Here is a 14952-nt window from a genome sequence, read left to right on the forward strand (position 1 = left end):
GGCGCTCGCTCATCCATGAGCCGTTCGACAAAATGTCAGCTTCTTGTGTAGTATGTAGTGCGACCAATTATTGTGACAACAAAGACACCGCACGGCTTTTTAGATTTCCATCGCCGCTACTGCATCCCGAAAAGAGAGCAGCTTGGGTAGCTGCTGTGAGGAGTGAGCTGCCGGACGGCTCGCTATGGGAGCCGATCGGGGACTGTCACATCTGCAGCGCGCACTTTGTCACAGGTACCGCTCCGTAAGATTCTGGCGAGCTTTGCTCGATTATAATGTGACTCTTTAATATAGGGCGGCCATCGAACTTCAAGGACCGCCCTGACTTCGTTCCCACCGTGTTCAACCGCACAAGACCTGGCGGTACCGCACTGCAGCCGTATAACTTCTGTGTGGAGAGGCAGAAAGGTAAACGCTGGATTTCTCTTGCCACCCCACTTTCGGGTGCTTCTAGTAGATCACACAGAAGACTGGCTGCACGCGCTGTTACACGCACTGCTTCGTGCGAGTTTCGCCTTGGTGTGTGACACGGTAGCGCTCCGGGCGCGTAGCTAAGAGCATGCTTCAGAATCAAATAAAACTACAAAAAAAAAATTCAAGAAAAAATCCGCTGGCAACGTTGTTTGATTAGCTCAGTTAGAGGGCAGAGGACGTGGACACCAGTGGGGTGGCAAAGGCAGCGGAGCCGTTGTAAAATACGGTAATGCGACTGCAGTCCCCTACTCCGACAGCCACTAAACTTGCGAAGCGGGAAAAACAAAAGAAAAGGGGGCAGAGAGTGTTATTGGTAGGGAGCTCTAATGTGTCTAGGTGCACAGTGGGGATCGCCAGCAAGGCCGAGGGAGATGGGAGAGTAAGGGTTGCAACCCTATTAGGCCGGGGGTTTGAAGGAGGTGATGGACACGGCAGTAGAAATGTTTGGCTATGAACAAGGGTGAGGAAAACCTTATGGTGGAATATGCAGAATCAAATGATGTTCTAGATAGAAGGGGAAGGGACCTGGCCACACACATCGGGGAGGGTGTGAAGTACATGAGGGTCATAATTTTCGGGATGGTGCACATTGTAATGTGCATCGTCCCGGAGGTCAGGGGCCGAGGAGTAAGTTCAGACAGGGCAGTCCAGGAGGCTAACAGGACCATCAGGAGACAGCTCTAAGAATGGGTGCAAAGTCAGGAGAGTCCGGTCCCCCTGTTCACACGAGACAGCATCCACCATGGGGAACTGATGGGGATGCGGGTGGGGCGAACAATGGGCTGTATAGCAAAGGCTTTTTTAGGAGCTGGCAGAGCCCTCCGGTAGCTGGTTCAAAAGCAAATAAGAAGGTTGGGAGGAAGCCTTGCAGAAGAAGGGAAAAAAAGCAGCTCAATATAGGATCTACATACATGCAGGGGGCAGAAATAAAATGAAGTGGGAAGAAATTATGGAACAATTCAATTATGAAGATTTTGTAGTGTATGGATTGGCAGAGATGCATCTTAGAGATAGGGAGGAACTAATGTACTTGGCAGGTTATTTTTGGTGGAATGTTGTCGATGTGTCGATGTGAAGGGGAACGGAAAAGAGGCGGGTTGGGAGGCTCTAGTGAAAGGCCAGGGCTGGGAAAGGGTGAGGGAAAGCTGCAGAGAGCACATGTGGTTAAAAGGTAATATTAGAGGTTTAAACATGCTCATAGGATTTGTATATCTGAAAACAGGAGCTGATTCAAGAGAGGAAACTTCACAGCACTGGACAAGTATTTCCGAAGATATTGGAGAAATAGGCACTAATCGTAAAATAGTTATCTTAGGAGACATGAATGCGCGCTTAGAATACTTCGAGGGATACACAGATTCTACAGGGAGGATACTACAAGAATTCTGCAATGCTCTTGATCTAGTGCTTGTTAATGCCCAAGTTAAATGTGATGGAAAAATAATGTGAGAGGAAACAATTTATGCTCAACAATTGATTACTGTCTAATTAATGTCTAGCAAATTGTATAACGGATTATGACAGATGGAAATAGATGAGGAAGGCACGAAAAGCTTAGGAAGTGTTCATAAGCTACTCAAAATAAAGTTTGGTACAGCAGAACCAGAGAAACACATTCTTGAACGAGAAAGTATATTGACCTTAAACGATACCCAACTACGTGAAGTATCAGAACGAATTGAGGCTGTAGTATCCAGACAATTGTAGAGAGAATTGAAATATAAGGATTTAGTAAACACTTTTAAAAGAGCGAGAAGTTCAAAATTAAACAAAGAGAAAGGAGAAGGAAACAGATACCAAATTGCTGGTGGGACAGTGAAGTTAAGGCAGCCGTAACAGGGCGACAGAAGGCCTCGGAGGGACACAGATGGGCAACGAAAATGGGGGACACAGTCACTGAGGTAGTATTGAAATGGAATACATTTCTGGAAAGAAAAAGAGAGGCATCTGCTCTAATCCAGGCAAGTAAATCAACATGATAGGAATGCAGCAAAAAGGCTCTGGGAGTGCATTAATGCTCAGGGAAGAAGAACAGAAGGGTTCTATTTTTCATTGACCACACAAGAGGGGATAAGTGTAGAGGGCGAGGAGGCAAGGGAGTTTATTAGACAAACAGTCGAGGCAACATTTGCAGAACTTGAACCGAACAAGATTGAACAGAACACAAACAGCAACGCGGCACAAGATGAGAACACTAACGAGACAACAGCGATGACCACGGGGCAATCGGAGAGAGCAGAAAGTAAAGTACCTGATGGAGCGGCGACAATTCCAGATGGTATAGGAATAAGACTAGTCAAGTCACTAGGAAGAAAAATGACATTAGAGTTAAGACAGGCAACTGATCAAATAATAACAAGGTGAGAGGTACTCAATGATTAGAAACTAAGCTGAAAGAGATTACTATATAAAGGCAAGGGAAATAAGGAGAGCTTAACATCATACCACCTAATAACAGAAACTTCGGTCCTGTCCAGACTAGCGATGTAGGTAGTAAAAAGAAGAATGGAAGAATGGGCCGAAAACATTTTAGGTGAGCTGCAGAACGGGTTTTGAAGGAATAGAAGATTAGATAATAACTTATTCATCATCACTTAATGTATAGAGGTGGCACGGATGAGTAAAAAACTATTATGGATAGCATTTCTACACATTAAAGTGGCGTATGACAATGTGAGTCAGGAAAAACTCTGGGTACAGCTGAGGGAGTGATTTAGGTACACATTTGATTGAGCGTTTACAACAGGTGTACACAAATAATAAGGTTTTTATCACATGGAAAGCAGAAGTAACAGAACTGGCAGAAGTAAAGGAGACTCAGGCAGAGTTGTTCCCTATCACCTCTACTTTTTTATGATATACCTGAGTAGAATGGAAAAGAAATTAGAATAGTGCAGTTTACATTTTGATTTGGTATATATGGAGAGAGAGGGGAAAAGCAAACCAAGTTATACCAGGAATGCTCTACGCAGACGACATTGCACTGTTAGCAGATAGCCGGGATATGTTACAGGAGACAATTAAAATTTGTGGAGAGGAAGGCGACTCTCTGGGCCTGAAATTCAGTAACAAAAAGTCGGGAATAATGGTTTGTAACTATGAGAAGGGCGACCTGCTGAAAATTCAAGACGTTAATAGAACACGTAAAGAAGTATATATACCTAGGAGTATGGCTGAATGAGGGAAAAGAATACTTAAAAGAACAGAAAAAAAATACACTAAAGATGAAAAAAGGGTATGCAGCAATTATCAAGCATAGGGCACTATGGAATTACCATAGATATGAAGTTGTGTGGGGAATATGGAAAGGAGTCATGGTACCGGGGTCGTCTTTTGGCAATGAGGTATTATGCATGAAATCTGAGGTCCAGTCGAGCACAGACACCCGGCAGAGGAGCGTGGGTAGACTGGCACTGGGGGCACGTGGGAATACACCAAATGAAGGAGTGCAGGGAGACATAGGCTGGGCATCTTTTCGAGGCTAGAAAGGCAATCAGTAAGTTGAAATTCATACAAAGGCTAGACAGAATTGAGGATGCACGATGGGCGAGAAAGGTATATAAGCATCTATACATGAAAAGTATGAACACTAAATGGGCAAACCGATCCAGAAAATTTAAATTCATATACCAACAGTCAAGTGCTGGGGCAGAGCAGAATACCTCTGCGAAAAAGGAAGTAAAAGAAGTCGAGACAAAGGAGTAAGAGGAAAGAATGCAAGGAAGATCAACTTTAACTATGTATAGGAGAGGAAAGCAGGAAATAAGGAAGGAACATTGGTATGATAATTCACGGGGGAGCTTGTTGTTAATCGATGCTAGAACGGGAGTATTGAGGACTCTGACGTTTTGGACAATGTATGAGGAAATGGATATGCAGTGCGCCAAATGCCAAGGGGAAGACGAGACAATAGAACATGTGGGCGATGGATTTAGCCTGAGCGCTGGGGTTTGCAGACGACAATGGAAGAATGGATGGTAAGTGCATTTTATTAACAAGGAGGTGATTGGAGCTGGTGGATTTATCTAGGCAGAATTAAATTGAATGACGTACAACAAACTGACTCGGTTGGGGGAGGCTGGACCGAGGAAAAGTGGGACTCCTTATTGCATGGCTCCGGCCCAAGGTCTCCACCCTGTCTCCCAGTGCCGGGGTAGCGCCGACTAGGTTTGACCAAGGGAAAATTTGCGACTCTATCAAGAGTGGGGGCATGATGTGGGGGCATGATGTTTTTAGTTTTTTTGCCCAATCCTCCAAAGGTCATCCCGGTCATAGGCGTATACTACGGGGGGGCATTGAGGCTCGTGCCCCCCCTCCGCTGAAATCCAGGGGAAGCAGATTCCCCCCCCCCCCCCCCAACCATGATTTTTACCGAGACGCTGTTTACGTGGATTAGTGCTTCAGAAGCACAGGGGCCTGGGTTCTACCCCCACAACTTCGCAGCTGGCACAAGCATTTTGTTTTCAGTTTTGTGCTCGCCGGCGCATGCGCCGTGGTACCGGCGAGGAACACTCGGCTACGCTTGCACGGTGATAGACATTGATGGCGATATACATACGCTATAAAATGTACCCCCTAAAATAAACTACTGATAATTGCCGGTGTAAAAAAAATTGCACGGAAAAGCACCCTCCCCCCCAAAGAACTTCTTAGCCCCCCCCCCCCTCCCCCCTCCGGGAAAATGGGAAGTCTGCGCCGCTGATCCCGGTGATATCCCAGACTGCCTAGTAATAGTTATGAAATTGCAGAGGGTAAGCAAATTAACAAAGAAAAGAAATCATACTTTTAGTTCTTAACTTCTTGGCTTGGTGGCACAAGCTACTGCATGTTATAAAAGGTATGGGCATTAGTATTGATCGATCTATCCTTATGGAAACTCCTCTAGCTCGCCTCGCAAAGGGTTGGCATTATGTAATTTGTTTTATAGCATCATAAACAAAAAAAAAGAAAGAGCATGTGGAAGGGCTTTTGGAAACAGCCGGGTTGGTGGTTGCTTATAGAAGTTTCTCTCAGCCGGTAGGTTTATCCAGTTTGACAGCTGCCAGACTGAACCTGGCGAAACGGAAAGATTTGGAGTCTGGCGGATCGATGAGGTGCAAAGGAGATTGGAAGACTGGGGGAAAAGATCTAGGGAGGGGTAAAAATACAGATAAAAATAAGCAATGGAAACACTTTAAAAAGAAAGAAAATAGAGCTGTGTTAAAAAAAATTATACAAATTAAAAAAGAAGGATGATGAAATGTTAGGCTAGGTGGCGCAAGCTGCCGCCCGTTACAAAGGGATACCTATTACCATCCATCCATCCATCCAAATGCTTAAGGTGCTGCCGATTCCTTGGGTTAGCCAAATTTTTTAGTTTATGCATTCATCCAATGATTTTAATGTACACATCCACACATCTTAACCATCGTACCATTGCACCATACATCGTGCCTGCTACGATGTATGATGCAACAGAGCATTTAACATTAATGTTCCAGAGTTGTGCCCCTTTATATTTACCTAATCAAAATTTGTTTTTAAAATAAAAATATCCCTTTGCGACTTCAGGTATTTCACTGTAAAGTTATATTCTATACTTTCCAACGCTTATAGAACAAACCTAGTTTGCTTCAATTGTAACTCATTGTACAACTGGTTAAAGGGACACTGACAGGGTATTTATGCTCGCTGAGGTTTTTAGTTGTACGTGACATATGAGAGCTCAACTACCCAGAACAGAATTTGCGGCTCGAAATTCGGTTTCTTTCCGCCCGAAAACCGCCGATCAAGAACTGGCCGGTTCGAGTCTCGCTCACTCTCTTTTTCGCGGTCACGGGCCGTTTTCTAAGGTATCGATGCGACCACCAAATTTAATCAAAGTGGTGGGTCACTGAAGGCCCTCACTCATTATTAAAAATAGAAAAAAATATTAAACCCATTTTTTGTGGCTTCTAAAAAGCTGTAAATACGTTGATTGAAAAAAAAAGTTCCACAGACAACCGGAAGCATTCTGTGCGTTCGTCGTTTCGCGTATCGTGGGACTCGCGGGGACGGCGATGGCAGCGGACGACGGGCGTGGGACCTCTATTTCAGAACTGTCGTTTGCGGTACCGGCGAATTCTGTCTACCGTTAAAAGAGAAATTTGGGACTGATCAAAAGAATTGGTATTCATCCCGTACGACACGCCCGGCCACCAAGCCGATTTGCACGAAGACGTCGCCGAGCCGTCGCTCCCTTCTCGTGGCTGAAGACATCGCTCGCGCAAACGTCAAGCACGACGTGTCTACTTCGAGTTCAATACGCACGCGTACGATTTCTTTACTAGGTGCGAATGTCCCCAAAGCGTGGTGCTTCCCGACTTCGACCCAGGAGTGCTTTTGCTAGAGAAAAATCGACAGCAAACTTTCCAACTTACAGTTTACCGGCTGAATTATTACTAAGGAAAGAGATCCACCAGAAAAGCGACGCCCCAGTAGCTCAGTGGGAAAGACGTCCGGTTCACACGCGGTTGGACCGGGTTCGATCCCCGTGAAACTTTATTTTTTTTTCTTCAAACATTTTCCGATGTTTACATATATATATATTTTTTTACAATCATCACTGAAGAAACAAACAAAAAAATAACAAACTAATGTTGTGGACGATACTTCGCTGATTTAAATGGTATGGGATTTCCGTTTTGACACCTGCGAGCTCAATGTAATCACTTTCCACAAAATGCAAGGAGCATATAAATCAGGTAACGTCCGCTTTCCGAGGTGCCCGTATATGTTCTACAGGAATTGCAGCCAGCCGTTGGTCCCGATCCCGTTGATCTTTCGGAAACTCTGTCGCACAATGCCACTTTTTTTCGGATGCAGGACATGTGAGCCAGCTCTTCACGCAGTATCTTGGGTGTATTCTTTTCGGAGCCGATCATGGAAATTCACCACGGGCACTCACTACTCATCTCCAACTCCTCAATGTACAAAACAACTTATCTTGGAGTACAGAACAACGAGCGGAACAAACATAACTACAAAAAAATCGCACGGCGAGCAGTTCCCGCACGCCCCATCGCACGCCGCATGTCCTGTCGTCTGCTACCGGAGAAGAGAAAAAACAAAACAAAACAAAAAAAAAGACAAACGCACGGTAGGGTGTAGCCACGTGACTTCCGCCACTCACTCTCTTCTCTCCACTTCTCCGACCTCCGTCGGGTTTCGGTTTCGGTTTCGAGGAGTTGCGTCTTTTGGCTTTATTAAAAAAATACGCCACTCTGTTGCAAAATATTAATTGGGTAGTCCTCCGACACCATAATGAAGCGCCTGGCAAAAAATAAAAAAATTTTTTGGGGGGGTGTCAGTGTCCCTTTAAGATTCTTTAAATTATGTCACAGTTACCGCTCATTCACACTGGAAGCGGATCCGCGTTCGCAAAGCGGTTGCGAACGCGGTTGTATAAAGATCCAGTACAATTGCACGCGCACCTGATGTCATCGAGTTCGCGTGCAATTGCACTGAATCTTTATACAACCGCGTTGGCAACCGCTTTGCGAATGCAGATCCGCTTCCAGTGTGAATGAGCGGTTACTGCTATAAGGTTCCAAAACAATTTTTTTTTTTTTTTTCGTGTTAGTATTATAGTTAAGATGTTTGTTTTTTTGTTTGTTTTTTTTTTGGGGAGGGAGGGAGGGGGAGAGGGAAGAGGGGTTGAGGTGTCTGGGAGTTTGGGATACCAACAAAGGGTTGGGGGGAGGTGTCAGAACACGTGTATATTATAGGGTCGGCTAGGTCTTGGGGGAAAGGGGGGGGGGGGGGGGGGGCACTGAAGCCCCACAAGCTTCTACCTTGGCTATTCCACTGCCTTGTGCCTCAAAATGCAGGTTTGTGTGCTCTTAAGTTGCTGCAAAATGCTGAATTTTCTGCTCCTAAGCTGCTCTAAAATGCACATTTTTCTGCTCCAAAAATTGCTCCAAAATCAGTTTGCTTTCTCCCACCCCTGCATTATGTCAAGAAAATTAAATTGTTTCAAGATAAACAATCTCCCCAATGTTATTGACTTGCGTATGATGCAAGTAATGTGAGGTAACAATAAACATGAAAAACAAGGGAGGATGCTAGCACATCTTTTATCTAAAAATCGCCAGCTACTTTTCTCCCTGAGGTCCAACAATGCTTGCAATGAAATATTTCAGGAGCAATCGTACAAAGTTTACAAAACACTAAACAATAAAAACATACTGTTTAAAAATTCCCCCATTAATATAGCTTAAAAATTTATTTTATAGAACCTGTCGTCACTAGATGCCATGGTATCACATGATACACCTCCGCCACACCATGACTTTAGGTCATGTGTCATCAATATCCCTGCTAATTTTATCTGGAAAATTCACTTGACATCATGGCATGATGCTGTGTGACCTGACATCACTTGACAAATTTTCCCTATAAATTTTGCAAGGATATGCATGTTCTATGATGCCAGTTCTTTGGGCTTTTCGTGTCTGCCCTAGTACATGTGACACCTTTTTTTTATAGGTGAAGGAGCTGCCCTTGCGGGGGAGGAGACCAGCTGCCAGCTTAGAGCCACTGAGGACATCAGGTTTAAATGCTGTTTCTGTGCCTATGTCACCACTGATCAGCATGGAATTATTAACCACCTGGTCTCCCACGGTATTCAACAATTCAAGTGCCAACATTGTTCAGTGTTATTTGACTCCATGTTAGAATTGCAGTGTCACTCTCAAATGCATAGAAGTGATATGCCATTCAAACGTCCCAGTTCTCCGAAATCGTCCCTCAGCGAGCAGGTCTGTTTAGCTCGCACGCATACCTACAAGTGCCAGTTCTGTCATTTAGCCTTTAAGGAGCGTGGTGGTCTGACCAGGCACTATCAAACACACTTGGCAGAAAAATCTTTCAAGTGCAAACAATGTCCCAAAGCCTTTGCACATAGTAGCAGTTTGGCCTACCACAGTCGAATACACACAGGTGAAAAAACTTACAAGTGTAAGCATTGCCCCAAGGTTTTCACTCGGAATTGCTTTCTAACCATCCACAATCGAATGCACACGGGCGAAAAGCCTTATCAATGCATGCAATGTCCAAAAGCCTTCGGTCATCACAACAGCTTGATTGAACACAATAGAATCCACACGGGTGAAAGACCTTACAAATGTGAACTGTGCTCCAAAGCCTTCACTCGACAATCAGGCCTGACCGAGCACATTCGAACTCACACAGGTGAAAAACCTTACAAATGCAAGCAATGCCCTAAAGCCTTTGCTCAGAGACACAGTCTGACTGTGCACACTCGAATACACACGAAGGAAAAGCCTTACAAATGTAAGCAATGCCCCAAAGCCTATGCTCAGAATATCTGTCTGATCCTCCACAATCGAACGCACACAGGTGAAAGGCCTTACAAGTGTAAACTGTGCCCCAAAGCCTTCGCTTGGGAATCAATCCTGACCAGCCACATTCAAATGCACATACGCAACCAGTACAAGCCGTGCTCCAAAGCCTTTGCTGAGAATACCAGTCTGACCATCCACGATGGAGTGCATATGGGTGAAAAGCCTTATAAATGCAAGCAATGTCCTAAAACTTTCTGTCATAGGGGTGCTCTGGCCATTCACCACAGAGTACACACAGGTGAAAAACCATACAAGTGTATGCTGTGCCCGAGTGCCTTCAGTCGGCCATCAACCCTGACCGACCACATTCGAACACACACGGGCATCAAGCCTTATAAGTGCAAGCAATGCCCTAAGGCCTTTACTCAGGGTCACCACCTGACTGCTCACTATCGAACACACACAGGTGAAAAACCTTACAAGTGTGAGCAATGCCCTAAAGCCTTTTCTCAGAATGGCACTTTGACCCTCCACAGTCGAACGCACACAGGTGAAAGACCTTACAAATGTAAGCTGTGTCCCAAAGCCTTCACATGGCAGTCATCCTTCAAACACCACAATCGAATGCACGCCGGCAAAAAACACAAGTGAAGGCAATAGTGTCGTGTGAATATTCCAATAGTAGTTTCAAATAAAATGCTATTCAATATTCGCTTCGATATAAACTGGGATATTTGTATTTTTCGAAGTGTTGATCACGGTTGGGTAGCCCCGTTGAGCTCGCTCTTTTCCGAACATGGGTGCACTGCGGAGAAGCATCACCCGCGGAAGCGGACTTTGCAGGTGTTGTTTCTCTGCAGTGCTCAGGTGATCGGTAAGTGCGCTCAACAGGGCTAACCCACTGCAATCAAAATTTCAAAAAGTAGAAATGAGGACTTTTTTTTTGTTAACCCTACAATGCATGACTTTTTATATATTCCTCAAAAAAATATTTTCTTGGTCTATTGCACCAAAAGAAACTACAAAAAATTAATAAAAAAATTCTGGCTTTATTTTTAGCTTTTGAAATCAATAAAAAATGTGTGTATCATATATGATACACCATGCATTTGGGGTACTATCGGTTATGAAAAGCATAAAAGCAATTCTTTTTTTGGTTGATGCAAAGAGCGACGCCACACTTGTCGCATTTCACAAACGTGAGCGCCGGGCACTGTGGAAGTTTGCAGCGCTGTCTCGTGTCCATCCACTGAGGCCAGTGACTGAGCTGGTCAAGCCGGATGTCTTGTGGAGGAACGTGCGTGGCAGGCCCTTTCTTCTTTTTTGCTTCAAGTTCGCGTTGTAGCTCTGCTGATGGTCTGCCTCATTTGGCTACCATTTCTCCTTTTTTGCGAGGCATTGGGCAACCTCCTTTCGAAACGTTGCAAGAGGTGTTGCAGCAGAGTCGCCTTTACTTCTTTTGTGGAGTATCCAGAAGTTCACCATGGTGAGGTCAATGAGGTGATAGAAGAGCTTGAAGTACCACTTCCTCGATCGCATGGCAATCTTATACCGACCCATGAGTCCATCAAGGAGGTCCACCCCACCCATGTGGAGGTTATACTCGACGATTATGTTGGGGCCAGTCTTGGGTAAGTTACTTTTGAAAAGTAATTCGTTGCAGTTACTTTCAGGAAAAAGTAGCGAAGTTACCGTTACAGTTACCGCAACAAAAGAGTAACTCGTTACAGTTACTTTTAAAAAGTAACGACGTTACTTTTCTATAACACAAAAAAATTAGAAAAAACTAGAAAACTCCCCCCACCAGGTCTTATTGCATAAAATTAAAAGTATGCTTTTTACTTCATATTGTAACTTAGCAGAAATTGCTTCTCGAAATTAGTGTTCGAAAATTTCCACGCCAGAGTAGTGGCGCTAATCAAAATACGAAACATGCGCAGTGCGGACTACTCGCGCTAATCAAAATACGAAACATGCGCAGTGCCCTCCGTGTGTATTGTTCTTTCACGGTTGATTAACCTGATTAAAAAGCGTTTGCGCAGAAAAAAGAAAAACCACAACATAAATAGTGCTTCAAGACACTAAGATGTAAGTTCAGTCACCAAATGCAAGTGCGTGCGTAAAGATAACTAGATTTTTTTTTCATGAAATCTACACCTGGCTATATTCGGGTCGTGACTCGTGAGAAAGAACATATTCACAAGTTCGTGCAAGGCCAACTTGACACTCGAAATGTTGGAATAGACGATTTGAAAAGTGCAAGGAAAATTTAAATTGTACTCGTTCAGTGATATATTATTCATAAAACACTGGAAAGTAACGACAAAAGTAACGTCGTTACTTTCATTGTTACCTCAGAAAAAAGTAATAGAACTGCAGTTATAAGTTGCATTTTAAAAAGGTAACTCGTTGCAGTTACAAGTTACCATAAAAGGAACGAAATTACAGTAACGCGTTACTACCCAAGACTGGTTGGGGCATTCAACTTGGACCTTACTTTTTGTCTTTCGATCATATCGGTCTACTTGTCCCTTGGGCACCGCTCCCACGAACGTAGAAAGGAGCATGACACTCTTGTTGTCTTTCCAGACTACCATGGTCACATCAACTCCATCAACGCAGACAACATTCTCCACTGTTGTCCCCCTGTCATTTCCTTTCAGTTCTTTTTCAGTAGGGAGCTTGCAGTTTGGGATGCGGTTACTCTTTACGGTGCCCAAAAAAAAGGATACCCTGTTTTGCAAGGTAGACCATAACCTTTGGTGAGGTGTAATAATTGTCAAAATAAAGCTTGTGGTTAGCGTTCCTTGGGATCTGCCTGCTGAGCCTCACGACAACGTTTCCAGTAGCACCAAGGTCTGGCTCCGCTGGTCTTCTTTTTGACGGACAGTTTTCGTGACCGGTGTAGATTTCCACGTCACAAGCGTATCCGGACACGCCACTGAGCACAAACAGCTTGTAGCCCCACTTATGGGGTTTGTTGGGCATGTACTGCTTCAAGAAATGTCGGGCTTTAGTGCTGCACATTTGTTCATCGAGTGAGAGACATTCTTCCATGGGAACAGAAAGAAATCTTCTTTTCAAGGCTCCAAAAACTGGCCTGATTTTGAAAAGCCTGTCTCGTGCTTCTTTACTCGGGTCCATTTCTTCGTTGTTGCAGAAGTGTAAGAACCGCCTTATTTTTTCAAAGATGTTCACTGACATTATAGAAGATATTGTCTTGTTTCCGAGTAATCTCGAACACTCAGCAGGTGCACCAGGGACATGTAGATGCAGATTCCCAGGAACTTTCTGACATCGCTTGGTGTCACCTCAGTTGGCTTTCCAGCGTCGACTTGCACACTGTAGAGTGAAGACTGTTCGGAGGTGAATGCTATCAGCTGGTCCATAAAAAAATATTGAAAAAACTGGTACGGTGTTTCCAGCTTCAATATCTCCAGGGGCGAAGCTTAGTTTCCTCTGAAAATTGTGCACGTTGTGGGTACAGAGGGCGCTTTTTTCTTCCACTGAAATGTTTCTCCACTTCCGGCACTAGAGCTTTCAGTGACATGAGAAACACCTGGGACTTCTTCGTCGCTACTGGCGGAATCTTCGTCCTCTTCAAGCTCGAAATCTGAATCAGCGCTTGCTTCAAAAAAAGAATATCTTGGATTTCTTCATCCGAGAGGCCATTCGTCATGTTTGCACTGCGCAGCAAAAACAACAGTTACAGCGCGTGTTTGGAAAAGAAAACAAACAAACAACCGCGATAGCGCGGGGGCCCTTTGAAGGGACCGCACCAGTTATTTTCTGAATATGTCATGCTGTAATTTACCAGAACGGTGCAGGTAGATGCATCGTCTAACTACACATCTGTGACACATCACAGTGCAATCTGTTGAGAAAGCGACACGTGCGGCTCCTTTAATGTGCCCACGATGATATAGGCAAAAATGGGTATTTTCATTGCCTCGCAAAATATTCCCACATTCCAGAGTGTCTTCCCTGTCGAAAACAAAGCGCTGCACAAGCTACTGCTGTGTACATCATCGTTATAAAATAAAACGGACCATGCCAGGCGGCAAAGCAAAAGTACAAAACACTTTCCCTAAATGCGTAACGTATCATATCTGGCACAAAGCTAGTTTCGCGTACCAGACACTGCTGACGGCAAAACCGGAGATGAACATCTGTCCGGTGAAAAGTAAAAGTGAAGCTTCTCAAATATATTTTTTTGAAGTGCCCAGCTTACCGAATGCAGCGCCGAGACGCTCTCGTTGTTGACGACTTCCCACGCAAATTGGCGCGAACGCTGAACTGGAGTATCGGCAGAACAACAGACCAGTGGCGGCACTTAGGAGCGCCTTACTGCACTAGATGGCCCGCAGTCTGTATCAGATCTGATCCGCATTCGTGTCATGTCCAACAACAGATCTGGCGACGTGTACATATTTTTGGTTTGTATCATGTGATACACCATATGCATTGTAGGGTTAAGCAAGCCAAATCCAGAAGTCGGAATTACTAAGCCAATTTTGGCTGAAATTCAGAGTATATCTGGGTGTTCATCATTTCGAAAAAGTACTAATCTGAAATCAGTCATATGATGCGAGAATAACAAACGTAAAGGTGGCTGTGGTACAGCGTTCGAAGCTATTGTGATAAGCGCACAATCCTGTTTATCTCAGTTTCACTTCACATAAATATGGCTCTTTTAGGAAAAAAAAAAAAGAACTCAAATATCGCAGTTGCCTGCGTAGGATAAAAGCACACTTTCAAAGTGGGATGGTGCATGCCTGGTGTATCTAAAAATAAATGGAAAATTTGAGAATGTCGCTATCTGCATGAATGTGAATGTTGATACCTGCTTGAATGTGAATGTTATACCAATAAACTTTTCAAGATTAAACTGTGGTTATTATACAATAGTATTTAGACACAGATGCCAACCTGCACTTATCATTTGGGATTCTTTTCATTTTTTGAATTCTTGATTGAAGGAAAGATATTTGCATATAGCAAGACTTATAAATCCCCTTGGTTAGGTACAGCTGGTCGTATCAGTACGTTCAATTTTATGACGAATTCATTGTTTTCTTACCATCACAGTGTAGGCATCCCACTTTGCTTGGGAGTGGGCAACTGGAAGCTTGGGAACAACCTTTACTAGTTCAGC

At 44.1% G+C, this 14952-nt stretch overlaps 1 protein-coding gene across 1 annotated transcript; it reads left to right on the forward strand.

Moving 5' to 3' along the window:
* The first annotated feature begins 15 nt into the window (after window positions 1–15).
* LOC115321909 (zinc finger protein 2 homolog) lies at window positions 16–14544 on the forward strand. The gene is made up of 3 exons (XM_029982197.3): window positions 16–234; window positions 295–408; window positions 8980–14544. The coding sequence occupies exons 1-3, from the start codon at window positions 33–35 to the stop codon at window positions 10446–10448; spliced, it is 1785 nt and encodes a 594-aa protein (XP_029838057.2). The 5' UTR covers window positions 16–32; the 3' UTR covers window positions 10449–14544.
* Window positions 14545–14952: the final 408 nt, after the last annotated feature.

The sequence above is a fragment of the Ixodes scapularis genome, unplaced genomic scaffold (genome assembly GCF_016920785.2).
Source record: "Ixodes scapularis isolate PalLabHiFi unplaced genomic scaffold, ASM1692078v2 PGA_scaffold2__306_contigs__length_199485367, whole genome shotgun sequence".
NCBI lineage: Eukaryota > Metazoa > Arthropoda > Arachnida > Ixodida > Ixodidae > Ixodes > Ixodes scapularis.

Coding starts and splice junctions, on each gene's coding strand:
- LOC115321909 (XM_029982197.3), top strand. CDS start 33: ATGTCAGCTTCTTGTGTAGTATGTAGTGCGACCAATTATTGTGACAAC. Junction 235..294: donor CAGCGCGCACTTTGTCACAG/GTACCGCTCCGT, acceptor TCTTTAATATAG/GGCGGCCATCGAACTTCAAG. Junction 409..8,979: donor CTGTGTGGAGAGGCAGAAAG/GTAAACGCTGGA, acceptor TTTTTTTTATAG/GTGAAGGAGCTGCCCTTGCG.